Source organism: Chaetodon trifascialis, chromosome 3, assembly GCF_039877785.1.
Source record: "Chaetodon trifascialis isolate fChaTrf1 chromosome 3, fChaTrf1.hap1, whole genome shotgun sequence".
In the NCBI taxonomy this organism is placed as follows: Eukaryota; Metazoa; Chordata; class Actinopteri; order Chaetodontiformes; family Chaetodontidae; genus Chaetodon; species Chaetodon trifascialis.
The window spans coordinates 27988383-28002810 of record NC_092058.1 but is presented as its reverse complement, the minus strand read 5'-3'; the positions used below and the strand labels follow the sequence as shown (position 1 = coordinate 28002810).

The window sequence follows — 14428 nt, the reverse complement described above, 5'->3', positions numbered from 1 at the left end:
TTTCTTACTGAATCACTAAGGTACAACTGTGGGATCTTTATTACATCATATGGGGAAGGGCTTTAGGAACACCCATATGGGACAAGCAGTATTCCATGGAATATTCAGCGAAATGCTGAACTATAAATCAGCAGCATTATTAACTAAAGTTTTCCAAAGATACTGTCCTTTCAGCATGGGCAGTAAAAGCGATGAAAATGATCTAAAAAATGCAAAACAGACCTTTTGGTTGTTATGGATTTATTCAATATTATTATGAATGCATAGTAGTTTCCAATGTCAGCACAAACCACAAACACACCCAAAAGCATACAGTACACTTTGAAGACTTCAGTGTTATTTTTGGCACACAACATTCAATCAACTCTAAAAACTAAAATGCTGGCTAGAGAGGATCTGATGAGCTAGAATCTGGGATTGCATTGGGTATTTAGGACAGGCCTTCATACTATACGTGATATATTCTGAGTCTTAATTAAAGGTAGACTGCGCTAAACCTTTCAACTGCATTCAAAAGCAGCACACCAGATCAAAGGCTTCAGCTAATTAGCACTGACACAGCTAATATGGCCCACCTTTCACAGTTTCATTATGAATGTGTCCAAACAGCTTCCTGGATAAGCACCCGAACACTGCTTTTCATGTTATTCACAGATAAGCCTTTTAATCCTTCAAATGATCATGAGTCTATGCTTCAGTCCTAACTTTTGAAACTTTTCTTTTAATGAATCTGAAAATGCATTAGAAAATCATTACAACAGCACGTGCTGGCTGCCACTTCAGGACCACTCTGCTGCAAGACACATCTAATGCAATGGCAGGCAATGTCCACAGAGAGTGTGGTTTTATGAACCGTTTGGCCACATTCACAGTAACATATTAACATCTCTTTTAATTTGGTCAACAGCTTTGTCTTGCCTCTTCTCCCTGAGCTTTCCAAACACTTATTCAGTACAGCAGGATGTATCAGATTTGATATCTACATGTTTTTACATTCAACAACTGAGTTACTTACAAGCCAGCAGTGCTGTGCATGTCTTGCAATTCCCAGGTATGAACATGCAACCATCCATTCTTCTGCAACTACTGTGCTCCCCCAGGTTGTTGCCTAGATGTCAATTAGCTTGTTTTAAGCTATACTGAACAAAAATATAAACGCAACACTTTTGTTTTTGCGCCCATTTTTCATGAGCTGAACTCAAAGATTATACACACACACACACACACACACACACACACACACACACACACACACACACACACACACACACACACAAAACATTTCTCTCAAATATTGGCCTCTCAGGTACTGCTTTTAACTGGTTCGTCTCATACCTCACTGACCGACACTTCTTTGTAAGTTGGGATGCATGTTCCTCAGGAACCCTTGATATCAAGAGTGGGGTTCCCCAGGGGTCAATTTTAGGTCCAACTCTTTTTAATCTTTACATGCTACCCCTTGGGGGACGTCATCAGGAGGCACAGCATCAGCTTCCATAGTTATGTTGATGATACGCAACTGTACATTGCTGTGTCTCCTGATGACACAGGGCCAATTGATGCCCTTTTTAACTGCATTTTAGACATCAAGTCATGGATGGCAGAAAATTTCCTTCAGCTCAATCAGGACCCTGAGGTCCTCCGGCACTGGCCTCTTAACCATACCAAAAGTAAGAACTAAAACACACGGGGAGGCGGCTTTTAGTCATTACGGCCCCCGATTGTGGAACAGCCTGCCGGAGAACCTCAGTGCCACAGAGACCGTTGATATTTTTTAAAAAGAGGCTCAAGACCCACCTTTTTAATCAATTGATTTGTTTGATTTATCTTATCCCTTTAATCAGGCTTCTTATCATATCATATTTAATCTTTATTTGTATCTTATTGTAGTTGCATGTTTTAACGACATGTTTATTTACTATTTATTTCATTTACTCGTTTTATTTCATTTAATGTTTATGTCTTAGTCCCTTGGTGTTTAGCTCCAGCGTTTCCTCATGGGGCCCCCTGGTTTTTAGCTTTTAAGTATGAAAAATAAAGTTTGATTTGATTTGATTGTTCACAAATCTGTCTAAATCTGTGTTAGTGAGCACTTCTCCTTTGCCGAGATAATTCATCCCACCATCCAGGTGTGGCAAATCAAGATGCTGATTGCTGATGCATCTGGCACGTTGGAGAGGTGTTCTCTTCACAGATGAATCCCGGTTTTCACTGTTCAGGGCAGATGGCAGACGGCGTGCGTGGTGTCGTGTGGGTGAGCGGTTTGCTGATGTCAGCTTATGGATCGAGTGGCCCATGGTGGAGGTGGGTTATGGTATGGGCAGGCGTATGTTATGGACAACGAACACAGGTGCATTTTATTGATGGCATTTTCATGTGCAGAGATAGCTTGACGAGATCCTGAGGCCCATTGTTGTGTCATTCATCCACGACCATCACCTCATGTTGCAGCATGATAATGCACGGCCCCATGTTGCAAGGATCCGTACACAATTCCTGCAAGCTGAAAACATCCCAGTTCTTGCATGGCCAGCATGTCACCGGTCATGTCACCCATTGAGCATGTTTGGGATGCTCTGGATCGGCGTATACGACAGCGTGTTCCAGTTCCTGCCAATATCCAGCAACTTCGCAGAGCCATTGAAGAGGAGTGGACCAACATTCCACAGGCCACAATCAACAACCTGATCAGCTCTATGTGAAGGAGATGTGTTGCACTGCGTGAGGCAAATGGTGGTCACACCAGATACTGACTGGTTTTCTGACCCCCCCCCAATAAAGTAAAACTGCACATTTCAGAGTGGCCTTTTATTGTGGCCAGCCTGGCACAAACACTGTCTAATCAACATCTTGGCAAAGGAGAAGTGCTCACTAACACAGATTTAGACAGATTTGTGAACAATATTTGAGAGAATTTTTGTGTGTGTGTGTGTGTATATATAGAAAATGTTTTAGATCTTTGAGTTCATCTCATGAAAAATGGGAGCAAAAACAAAAGTGTTAATTTTGTTCAGTGTATGTAGGACAAGATTTTGATGTAAGGTCTTGACCTTCATCACAAAGTTGGGCACAGATATAGAAGGATGTGCCTTTGAAATTCACACTCATGTCTTCCTGCAAAACATTAACTTCTGGTGTTAGACATAATTTCACCAAGAATGAATCAGAACTTACTAAAGTCAAATCCAAAGAGCAGCAGGAAGTGGCCATGAAAGCTGGATGGAGCATTAGATGGAGTGCAGTCTGACTGATGACTTTATAGAGAATTCCCCACAGTCATTGCTGAGATCTGGAAGCATGGAGACATTGCTACAATGTCTGAATCCTCAGCAGAGAGCTTATAAGTAAGCCTTCATCTGGTTATACAACCAGAGTGAAAGGACCTAAAATGTCAGTAAAAAGTTGGAATACAACCTGTGAGCAATGTTTCCTGCGCAGAATTTGGGTGATAATTTTCTTGTTCACCTTTATCTTCTTTTCAAGTAAGTTTTTCAAACCTGGGGGTTTGTTTAAGCCTGATAATCAGACTCAATTTAGTTTCACTTCATCCATTCAGCCAGACATGGTGTTCGTATTAGCAAATCCCTGTTTGCCCAAGCCAAGAGCAACATCCTGCAGATTTAATAGTTATTTCTGTAAGTTGACTTACAACAAGCTGTAAAGCTGCACCAGTCTCAGCCATGGTTGTTGCCATTGTCCTGTTGTTATTTTTCATGGACTGGATGTAGGAAGAAGTGATCCCCCATTCTAGATCTCACCTGTGAATCTCAGATTCTCCTTCAACAGGGGGAAAGAGGTTGGTAATTGGCACAACAGCAGACCAATATGAATCACTGAACACCTCGGAGATGAAGCCAGTGATTTAAAGGTCTGAAGTTTGTTTAAAAGAAGCCCGACCATCTGACCACTTTTTTTTTTTATCCATGTTACCATGTTCCCAGATCTTCACAACTGACCTGGTAATTAGAGCAGAATAATCCTTTAATGAACATTTTAACAGTAAGTTCTCTCTTTATTGGAAACACCAACATGCAAAGGTACCTTTTGAAGCTGTACATTAGCATTAAGCAACATCATTAGTAATTTATGTATGTGTAAAGAGAGGATGCACTGTTTTAGGGAGAACTTCAAACTAACTTGATTATTTAACATCACACACACACACAAACCCACACCTTTACAGGACACTGGTGTTAGTATTCTGTCTGTGTTTGATGGAATCTGTAGTGTCTTTTGGAAGCTGTGCTATGTTCCAGCCGTTGCATTGATCATACTGATCCAATATTTTTATTTTTTTTTTATAATACTTTGTCTCCTTTTACACAACTACTGTATGTGTAAACATCATTAGAGGAGCTCTGGATGTCTGACTACACCAAACCAATCAGACACAGAACTCATGAAAAGCTCCACTGTACAGGCCTGCTCATAAATCACTGAACTCTTTTCAGTTTTTGGGCTTTGATCTGCAGACCACAGGAACACACTGCAACACGCACAGTGATTTTCAGGAGTTTAGGAATGTTGCTCTTACACCATACACCAGTTAAAGTGCTCACAGTCACATATTTTGTTACGACTTAAGAGACAAAACACGATAGTGTCCACAGTAAAAACATATCAGGCTCCCTGTAAACACTAAGTGCAGAGATTGAGTGGATATAAAGCATTAAGTACAAAAGTTTGTCAGTAGCTGAATTTGGTTAACGAAAGCATTAATGCTATAATGATCACATTACTATTTAGAGAAAAACACTAGTTTATACTAGAAATAATCAAACAAAATGCTAATGAGAAATGGAGAAGACTGTATCTTCTGTAAGGTTAAACCTCGCCGTTAAATTACAGTATGTTTGATAGTTACCGTTTTCATGTGAAATTGTCTTGTTTCACCTCTAACCATTAACTGAGACAGAGGATAATTCCTAAACTTCCCATGTATCTGTAGGAAAATCAAACCTCTTTATTATTTCATGAATTATTCATAGATCATATCTGTCACAAATGACATTATTACATTTCCTGAGATGAAAGAATACCTTTCTAAAACGCTGCTCCGAACATACATTGAACATAAAATTCATCATTCTCCAACTGATGAAAAATTAAACCACTCTCTTTGTGGCATACGAGAGCTCATGAAATTAACTGAAGGCAGGAGAGCGCTATTGTTTCAGAAGAATTTTTCTCTTTGAGTGATTATTCCCTTTGAGTAACTGCCATAATAAACACTAAACTTTACCTAAGTTTCTTTATGTTGTTGTTGTTGTTGAATATGTGCAAACAAGCATTAGGTAAGCCCCCTGTCAACTTCAAATAACCACATTTCTGTGTGACAGCAGCATCCTTACATCGCAAGATCATCGCTGATGTCACACACATACTGCGCAATATTAAGTTAGCTGAGTGCCTTTAAATGTCACAGCTGTATGACACACCTGTGAGTGTAGACTCTCTCAGACAGCAGTGAATTTTGATCCAACAGATCCAGAGCTGCACATCATGCTGGTTAGCAGTGATGAAGATCCCTCCCCCTCCAGAGCCTCTGCTCCAATCAGGCCCTGCCAGTGCAAATTGAGGATGGAGTCAGAGATGATGCGGGCTGTTTTCTTCTGGTATCCCCCGGATGTCACCATGAGTATGGGGATGCCTCGTCGCCTCGCAGCCCTGAACACAATCTCATCTCTTTTCACAATGCCCTGGCAGAGAAAGACGAGAGAAAAGCTGGTCTGTTAGTCTCTTCACGGCCACAGATAGTATTAGTAATTTCTCAGAATTTTGTCAGGCCGCTGGCTAACGGTTCTATCTACACTCCCTTCGCCTCCTCAGAAGGGAGGGGAGGCTGGAAGCGGCCTGACTCTTCCCATATCTCACTAATCCACTGTGGAGCACCAAACCTCTCAGGGTGACACATATGGGAGGACAGAAACACACAACTCCATTTGTCTCGGGATTGAGAGGGGGAACAGCTATTTCCCCCTCTCAACGGTATCAAAATCTCATTGATTATGCAGCAATTTTTACTAAAAGGACATTATTTATAACATTATTAAGCAAGACAGAAACACATGTCCAATCAGAACTTTAAAAAACCCTTTTTGTAGCTGCACTAATCAGAGTTTCTATATTAATTTCAGGCCATTCACCAGCCCACATTGCAAACGAGCTCTGCAACACACATCAGTGTACCATCCTCACCAACACATTCTGCAGATTCACCTTATTTGCTCAAATTATTTCCTAGAATCTGCAGGATCACTGGCAGGAGATCTTTGCACACAGGAAGTAATAAATCCAAATTTGGCTCATGTGGATCAGCTCTCAGTATGCTTTCAAATTTCCTGACAAATTACACATGAAGTGCTCATGTGACTTAACCCAGCTGAGCCTGCCACTGCTACATCCAGCACTGCAGATAAAGAATTGCAACTTTTAAAAATGACAAACAGCTATCTTTTGAGAAGATTTTTAAGGGTAAACAGAGATGTAAACTGATCTGTAGATGTTCTGCTCTTTCGCTCTTCAACATCCATTTGATCAGTGCATAGTAACAGACACATTGCTACAGAATGGTGTCTCTGTATGTGTCTGCTAAGGTGTAAAATAAACTAAAATCACAAAAACTTGACATGTTATTAAAGTTAATGTGGGGTCATTTTGTCGTATATTTGCTTATATGACAGTTCAGCTGTTGAACTTGAATCTTGATAGCCTGGCAGCATTAGAGCACCCAGGTTTTTGTATTGTTGCCAAATTAATCATTCTTCCTCCTGGTCATCTGGGCCTCTGCTGCAATAGCTTGATGCCATTGTCATTTGTCAGCACTATTAAAGCTGACAGTGGACATAGAAAAGATGCAGGGAGTCTAAGAGAAGAAGTAATGCAACAAAAGTTTGAACTGAAACCCAGGATGCTAAAAAGATACACTCCCTGCAAAATAAGAAGACTTATATCAGACATATATCCACAGACAATTTTATAGTCTTATTCATTCTTTCTATAGACAATGTTACAGTAAGTGAGGCACAAGTGGGGAGTATCTGAGGCTTGGGTGGTGGACATGAAACTAAATCCTCAGTACAAAAGATGGGGTACGTAAGTAAGTTAACTACAACTCCCAAAGAGCATTTATGTGACAAACATTTCATCACCAAGCTTAAAACTCTGTTGTAAGAAGGGTGGAAGCCAAACCAACAAAGTCTAAAAAATGGTGATAGGTTGCAAGAAGAAGCTACAGAAAGAGCTATGGTAACACAGCTATGGAACAACGTTTCAGGTGAACGCAATTTCAGGTGATATGTAAATTCAACAACTGTGGTGCGGTGTTTTGTTCCCAATTGCAACAATGATGTACCAGTGTCAAACAGCCCAAAACATTCTAAACATCATAACAGTAGACCTTATGGCAGATCGGGTGTATTTGACTGCAGTAGCTTGTACAGGCCTAAACTACCCCGATTCCCGAAATTCCCTTCCAGCTAACCACTGATGTTCAACTCATTTCTAGTATAGATTTACATGGAGGGTCTGACAAGGCAGGTACAGCACCTGTGGTGATATGGAGAGTCCTCCCAGGGGGTCCCCATCCAAGATGTCTGTCCCTGCATTGTAGACGATGATGTCAGGTCGGACCTCGTTCAGTGCTCCCTCAGAGTGGAGCTCTACCTTCTGAAGGTACTCTGAGTCTTCAGTGCCCCAGTCCAGCTCCACCTTCCTTTTTATGGCTCCTGGAGGTATACAGAGATAGAGACAGGAATGGTGCATTATGGGTATCCACACTGATGGTCATCACAAAGCCACAGATCATAGCTTCCATCAATGAATCAACCAATATAAAATTTAAGCAGCTGTGATGAGCTTCATCCAAAGGCCTCATAAGGCTAGTAATTACTGCAGCGTTTCACCCTATAGGAATACTTTCTACAAAGGCTTAAGAGACAAATTTCTGATGACTGAATTCTTATAGCAGGTAGGTAATTGTATTTCACTATCTATAGAATACTCAGATATGTAAATCTGAAGCACTTTAATTAATTGGTATGTACATTTCCAATAACGAATGCAAATGATGAAAAAGGTTAATTAGGAGACCTTAATGTTTCAAAATTCAAACAAAATTAAGCTACAAAAGCAGGAAAGGACAACGAAATAGCATGTGAAACAAGGTTCTTGTTAGTTTTTCAAGTCAAGTCCTGCAAGTTTTTCAATAACACTTGAAAGAAAGAAAAAAAAGTGTCCAAAAATTGCAAGCTTTGGTCTTTGAAGGTACAAGGAAATAAATGTGTCTTCGAGGAAAATACGAAGCAGAATGGGACTGTGTGGTTTTTATCTTAAACAAGCCAGAATGTACATTTATTTCACTTTCTTAAGGGGAGAGATGATTATAAAATGTCTTAAATTCAATTAACTGCAGAGAAGATAGCTGAAGGATGGGGAGAATTTTAAAAGCAGGACTGTCAAAGAATTGTTAGAAATGGGGTTACATGGTAACATGTGGTTGCTGTCAGATCAGCTTTGAAGTATTGACAGATTCACTTGTGTAAAAGCCATGATTACAGCGTTGCATGGACGGCTACATGACAGATTTCCTGCTGAGCGCTAATAGAGTGAGCGGTTGTGCAGAGGAAAGTAACAGCATAATTAAAGTGGCACTGAGTGACACCTAGGGGCTGAAACTGGAGGAGGCCGCCCCATACACTCCAACCTCAACCATCAACCACACACCAGCGTTGAGCTTATTCTGTCACCATAATGCATCATATTTCAGTACATGAGAACATTAGAACTGCAAGGACCTGTCAAACATTTTCTGCTTACCTTTACGAAGGCAAAAAAGTAAGCCTGTCAAGAAAATTGATGGCGCTTTCACTCACTTTTGGCATATCCGTCCCCAGGATAGATATAACGATTATACATATCCATGATGAACACCCGCCTGTCATCCAAGAAGTCACGCTCGTGTCCATTTCCCTATAACAAAGCGGATTTGTTTAACAAAATAAAAGCACTTTGATACCGTCATCCAACACTGACAAACTGAATCGAGTAATTGTTTTTTCACCCTTGATGAAGCTTCATTCGTGTGTAATACGAAGCAATCGATAACTCACAGCATTTTGACAGTCCACTATATCACTTGACTGTGCCAAGGTCCACACAGGTGTCACTCCAGATCCATTTCTTTACCTGAGACATGCTGTGCTGACAGCACCAGATCAGGGGTAAATAGGCTTGTCGTCTGTAGGCATTAAATGTCAAAAATACTCATAAAAAAAGTCATGGGTACTCCATCATTTTTCATTTCCTCTGCTCCATTTGTCACCCAAAGTGTCTGGCTGCTGTCAGGAGGAGATTAGGCATTGTGCCAAGACTAGTATTACTGGATGAAAAGGAGGATGTATGGGACAAGCAGGACAATTTGGTGTCAGCTGAACATCATGCCCAAGTGACTGTATAATCCATTGCTGAATGGAATAAAAAAAGTTCTATATAAAAAATGGGTGCTTGTTGCTAATCTGTGTTCTGGCTGGTTCTTCTACACATTGAAGTAAAGATTAAGTTACATGACACAAAGCCCAGATATCAAAACAATAGTTCAATATTTCGGGAAATGCACTTACCCACTTTTGTGTGAAGAGGTAGATAAGATCAATACACTCTCATGTTTGTGTGTGTGTTCTGCTTTGTGTGTGTGTGTGTGTGTGTGTGTGTGTGTGTGTGTGTGTGTGTGTGTGTGTGTGTGTGTGTCTTTCTACCAACACCTCTGAAACTCACAAATTAAAAAGTTATATCTCATTTGTTTAACCTCTACATAAATGTTAATATGAAAGCAATTTTACAGGAAGTTATGTGCTGCTTACCAATAGTTACACTATGTAATTCTCTCTGACACCATAAATTATCACTCTGACATTTTCGTTTATGCATGGGTTAATCATAGACGATACGGCATAACAATTTTCAGCTTCAGAGGTGTTGGTAGGCAAATTGTTGAACTTTGAAAAGAGCCAAGCTGGCTGTTTGCTTGGCTTCCACACTTCTTTTTATGGTTCCAGCTCCATACTTTAGGCAAAGACATGACAGACAGGTGAATTTCCAAAAATGTCAAAGTATTCCTTTGACTATTTTTAATATAGGATGAACATTTTAAGCTCTGCTTGTGGCTCTAGCATGTTGGCATGCAAGGGCCACTTGCTACAAATACTCATTCCATGAGAATATGAAAGATGTTTTAATCATATAATCACTTAAGGGGCTTTAACATGCCAATGTTAAGCTCCAGGAACATGGAAACTGTGATCCACCTGCATTAACAAAAAACAGTTTAAACTGAAAGTTCCAGTCTAATTTAGCCACGTCAAGGTAAACTTCACACTCTTTTACCTCACCAATCCATGTAAGTATAGCAGTTGTTCTACTTTTTATTTATTGTTCAGTGTGCATTACAGCCGATATACTTTTATGCTCTTGGACCAAAGTGTCCGTTTAGGGGAAATTTTTGACATGGTCTACATCACTGGTCAAGGGGTAAGAAAATCATCAGAAATCATCCTTGGGGCACCATAATATCCACTAATCTGGGTCCTGTTTTCCATGCATTTTAAGACTAAGATGATCTCAGCCAACAGGCCTATTGTCTTGGTGAAAAGGGATTCTCTGCACATCTTCCTTGAACTAGGTGCTTTCCAGAACAAGGACAGCAAACTTTAGAGGAAAAAATGTCTGAGGTACAGTGCAAATCAGTCCTAATGTTGAATCATCTTGGATCCTTGGTGTTTTATGAAACAAATATGTCTGCCCCCAACTTTACATGTGAAGAGTGTCATGACGCTCCAAGTTGAATTTTGATTTCTGGCACATTTAGTGAAGCATAAACACAGGAATTCTCCACGGTCTTGGGGCCCTTTTTAAAATCACACAAGTGCAGCAAAAAGGGCTGGACTGTAGGTCTGAGGCACATGGACTGTGTGTGTCTCCAAACATGCCTGCTATTTTTAGTTTAGTTTTTAGTTTACACATTGGGTTTTAATCGTACTGTATGGTGAAACTAACAATTGAACTGAAGGCTCATACAGGCTTACTTGAAACAAAGACTAATTCAGCATGTAAGTAAATGCTCTGCCTCTAAAAGACAGCCTGAGACTATAAATCAGCTCGAATGCTGCGTGCAGTCTTATTAGTCTTATCCTCTCCCCCACATACTGTACAATAATAGATTGCTGTTTCACTGCCATTTGTTAGTGTCAGCCAAAATCCTTCACCGCTGGCTCCAAACAGGCCTTTCCTTCAGTTCTTTAAAAAAGATATCCTTCCTTTCCAAGTTCAAACATCTGTATTAAATATTAGAATCATCTATCACTACTTAACAAAACACAATCAAGGGCAGGATGTTTTATTTTTCACTGAAGAGGAACAGAAAGAATGTTGCTTGTCCAGTGTCCATTACCAAATGACAGGATGATACGCGTGAGGAGCCACTATCACCATTTTTTAGACTTTGTTGGTTTGGCTTCCAATATATTGCGGCATGTTTTCAAATACGTTCTGTTTTTTCATATACAGCTGAGTGACAAATGAAAGAAAAAATAAAATATTAATGGCTCTATTTTGGTGTTGGTGCAGGGAGCAGAACACAGCATCACACCAGCACTGCTTATGGCATCAATGCCAGCAAGGCAGAATTGTTATTAGCTCAATAATCCAAAACAGTTGCAGCCTTTACAAACAGCCTTTCCTTTATGTTGCTAACTGTCTTTATAGCCAACTGAAGGCTGCAGGTATTTAGAGTGGCAATTAACTGCAGATGGCGATTGTATGGATCATGGTGATGACAAAATCACTCACTGGTATGCATGGAGAACCTGGCAACTGTATGACCTTCAACAGGTCCAATAGCAGTAAGCTTCCTCTGGGGGAAACTCTCCACAGGTCTGTCAGAGCATCATGATGGGCAGAGCTGTGTTTAAAAGGGATTGTCACTGTCTAGCAGACCCTCCTTTAATGCATGATTGTGTAAGATTTGGCAGGGCGCACTTGACTGTGATCTACACTGTGGCACAGGGTTCGTGAGAGCCATGGGCCTCCAAAACAGATTCAGAGCACTTTATTATGGAATCTACAGGTCTCTAGATATCACTCAGGACTGAACGATACAGGAAATCATTCCTGCCTGTGGCCATTAACCTGTACAACTCCTCCCTCTGAATGGCCCTTGAACTTCACTGTCACTGTCTGGTTTTGTTCTGTTGAATATTTTACAATTTCACTTTGCACATCTGATTCCATTTTGCACATTTTTTTTGCACATCCAATATACTCAGTATATTACTTATTTTTATTACTGTACATTTCATTGTATTGCATATTTTGTGTTGTATATTTCTTAATTTGTGTTGTATATTTCTTATTTACATATATCTTTAGTATTAATATTCTGTTTCTTAATATTGCCTTTATATTTATTCCTTCTTGTTCTTTCTCTCTTTTTTATTCTAATCTGTAATTCTGTTTTGTGTGGAGCACTGTACAAAAAACAATTTCCCCTCGGGGATCAATAAAGGAATTCTGAATTCTGAATTCTGAATTTTGATGATGGTGGCAGAAAGTGCTATCTCAAGCCATGTTCATCCATACTTAAGGACTGCATATCAAATGCTCTGCATTTCTTTGACTGGAACCACAGCAGGGGTTTACACTCAGAAGATTCCCCCAAGAAAAAAGGGTGGAAAAGGTGTTAGAGACACTGGTAGATTACTTAACATGGACAGGGTAACTGAATATTTGTTTGTGGTCAAGTAAAATTATGCACTCAATTCAGATTGAGGGCAGAAGTGAAAAGCAGAATGGACGAGATGGAGTCCATACTGTGCTAGTTTAGACGATACTGCAAAAGAAAGGTTTAAAGAGAAAAAGTATTGGGTGTGATCTTTGCAAATTTTCACCTGAATTTAAAGACTTTTCTGCTACTGAAGGAGTAGATATAAGCAACTATCTTGTCCTCCAGACATCCTTTTACTTGAGAAAACAAATAGTAGCATCCAAAAAAAGAGGCCTACAATTTTTTTGATCCAATGACTATCGTTTGGTATTTGCCAGGGCTGCACACGAGGCAACTCGAAGTCAGGGTGCATCCAGGATCTGGTATTGACAAAGAACTGGACACATAACTGCCTCTAATCTTAACATAACTGCAAATTCTGAAGACTCACCCTCTGCAAACATCCAAGAGCTGAATTAAGGCCACATGCAACGTGGAGGCAGGCAAGTTCACCATATTTGTGACTCAAGAGGGTGAGATATATATCAGATATAGACTTATTAGTCAAGGGTTAAGCATAGGGGTTTGGATAACAGTCAATATTTAAACAACTGGACTGTAATAATGTTCCCTACAATACTGTCCCACTCTGAAGTTTCTATATTCAACAATAAATATTAAATTTCCATTTAATTTTTAGCTTGTCGTTTGTTTGTGTACTGTTTACAGTTACAGAAACAAACATGAGGCACAAATCGGAGGATAAGAAGTATAAGAATAGTATAAGAAGCCGAGGGGTCTGGAGCATGAGGGCTTCCCCTATATGGAAAGTGGTCTTTGGCCAAATCCAGAGATCATATATGGGAGCCTCGCCTGATGGGACACTTGCAACTGTCAGAGAACTGTTATTTGCAAAGCTAAAAACACCTGTCTTCTTTAAAAAAACAGTGAATTAAGTAAAAGTCAAAATGAATCTTGTCAATCTATTGTTGCCGTTGTTTTCATTGTGAATTTTAGTGGCCACACTGCAAGCAACACAAAGTTCATCTGTGACTGTGTGCTGGAGACATTGGATTCTGCCTTATCCACGATGGGGATGATGGTACTCTGGACAGGAGCCACGCACAACTTCACATTGTGGATGCTGAGCATTATTACTTTGTCCACAATGAACCATAATGACATTTTTATTCAAATAATTCTGCCTGATTTTGGGAATTTTGGGATGAATTGATTCCCAAAGTTTAAATATTTTTCATCAACAGTGTTCTTCCAGAAGTGAACTCACATTAGCTCAGACACTTGATTCAGTAATATTTTGCAAATAAAAAACACAGTAACATTAATGTCGATCACATGTTTATTGAGAAGAATAAATAATATTGAGAGTATATGATATTACAACAAAAGTGGTTTCTTACCCACAAGAACTAGCACTGTGTACAATTATGAATTGGATTCAATTTCATGCTTAACAGTTATTCGTCGAGTCTTGACCTGTCTACAGGGTCAAGTTCCTCTAGTTTTTGTCATTTCTTACTCCAGTGGGATGACAGACTCTGATAGATTTGACAAGGCACAGCAAATAACTCCAAATTTATCTATCAATGAGAGTGACATGTTTGGTTTTACTGGTACTACTTTTCAGAACCTGATGTTTCCTTCTGACTA

The 14428-nt window shown here is 39.8% G+C and overlaps 1 protein-coding gene across 1 annotated transcript in view; it reads right to left on the bottom strand.

Annotated features, from left to right (window-relative positions):
• Window positions 1-223: 223 nt before the first annotated feature.
• hdac11 (histone deacetylase 11) overlaps window positions 224-14428 on the bottom strand; it is a 33096-nt gene continuing 18891 nt past the window's right edge. Inside the window, exons 9-11 of the mRNA XM_070958721.1 lie at window positions 8874-8970; window positions 7549-7727; window positions 224-5699 (exon numbers count right to left, since the gene is read on the bottom strand). Coding sequence (XP_070814822.1) covers window positions 5457-5699; window positions 7549-7727; window positions 8874-8970 — 519 coding nt within the window. The 3' untranslated portion in view covers window positions 224-5456. The remainder of the gene's footprint in view (window positions 5700-7548; window positions 7728-8873; window positions 8971-14428) is intronic.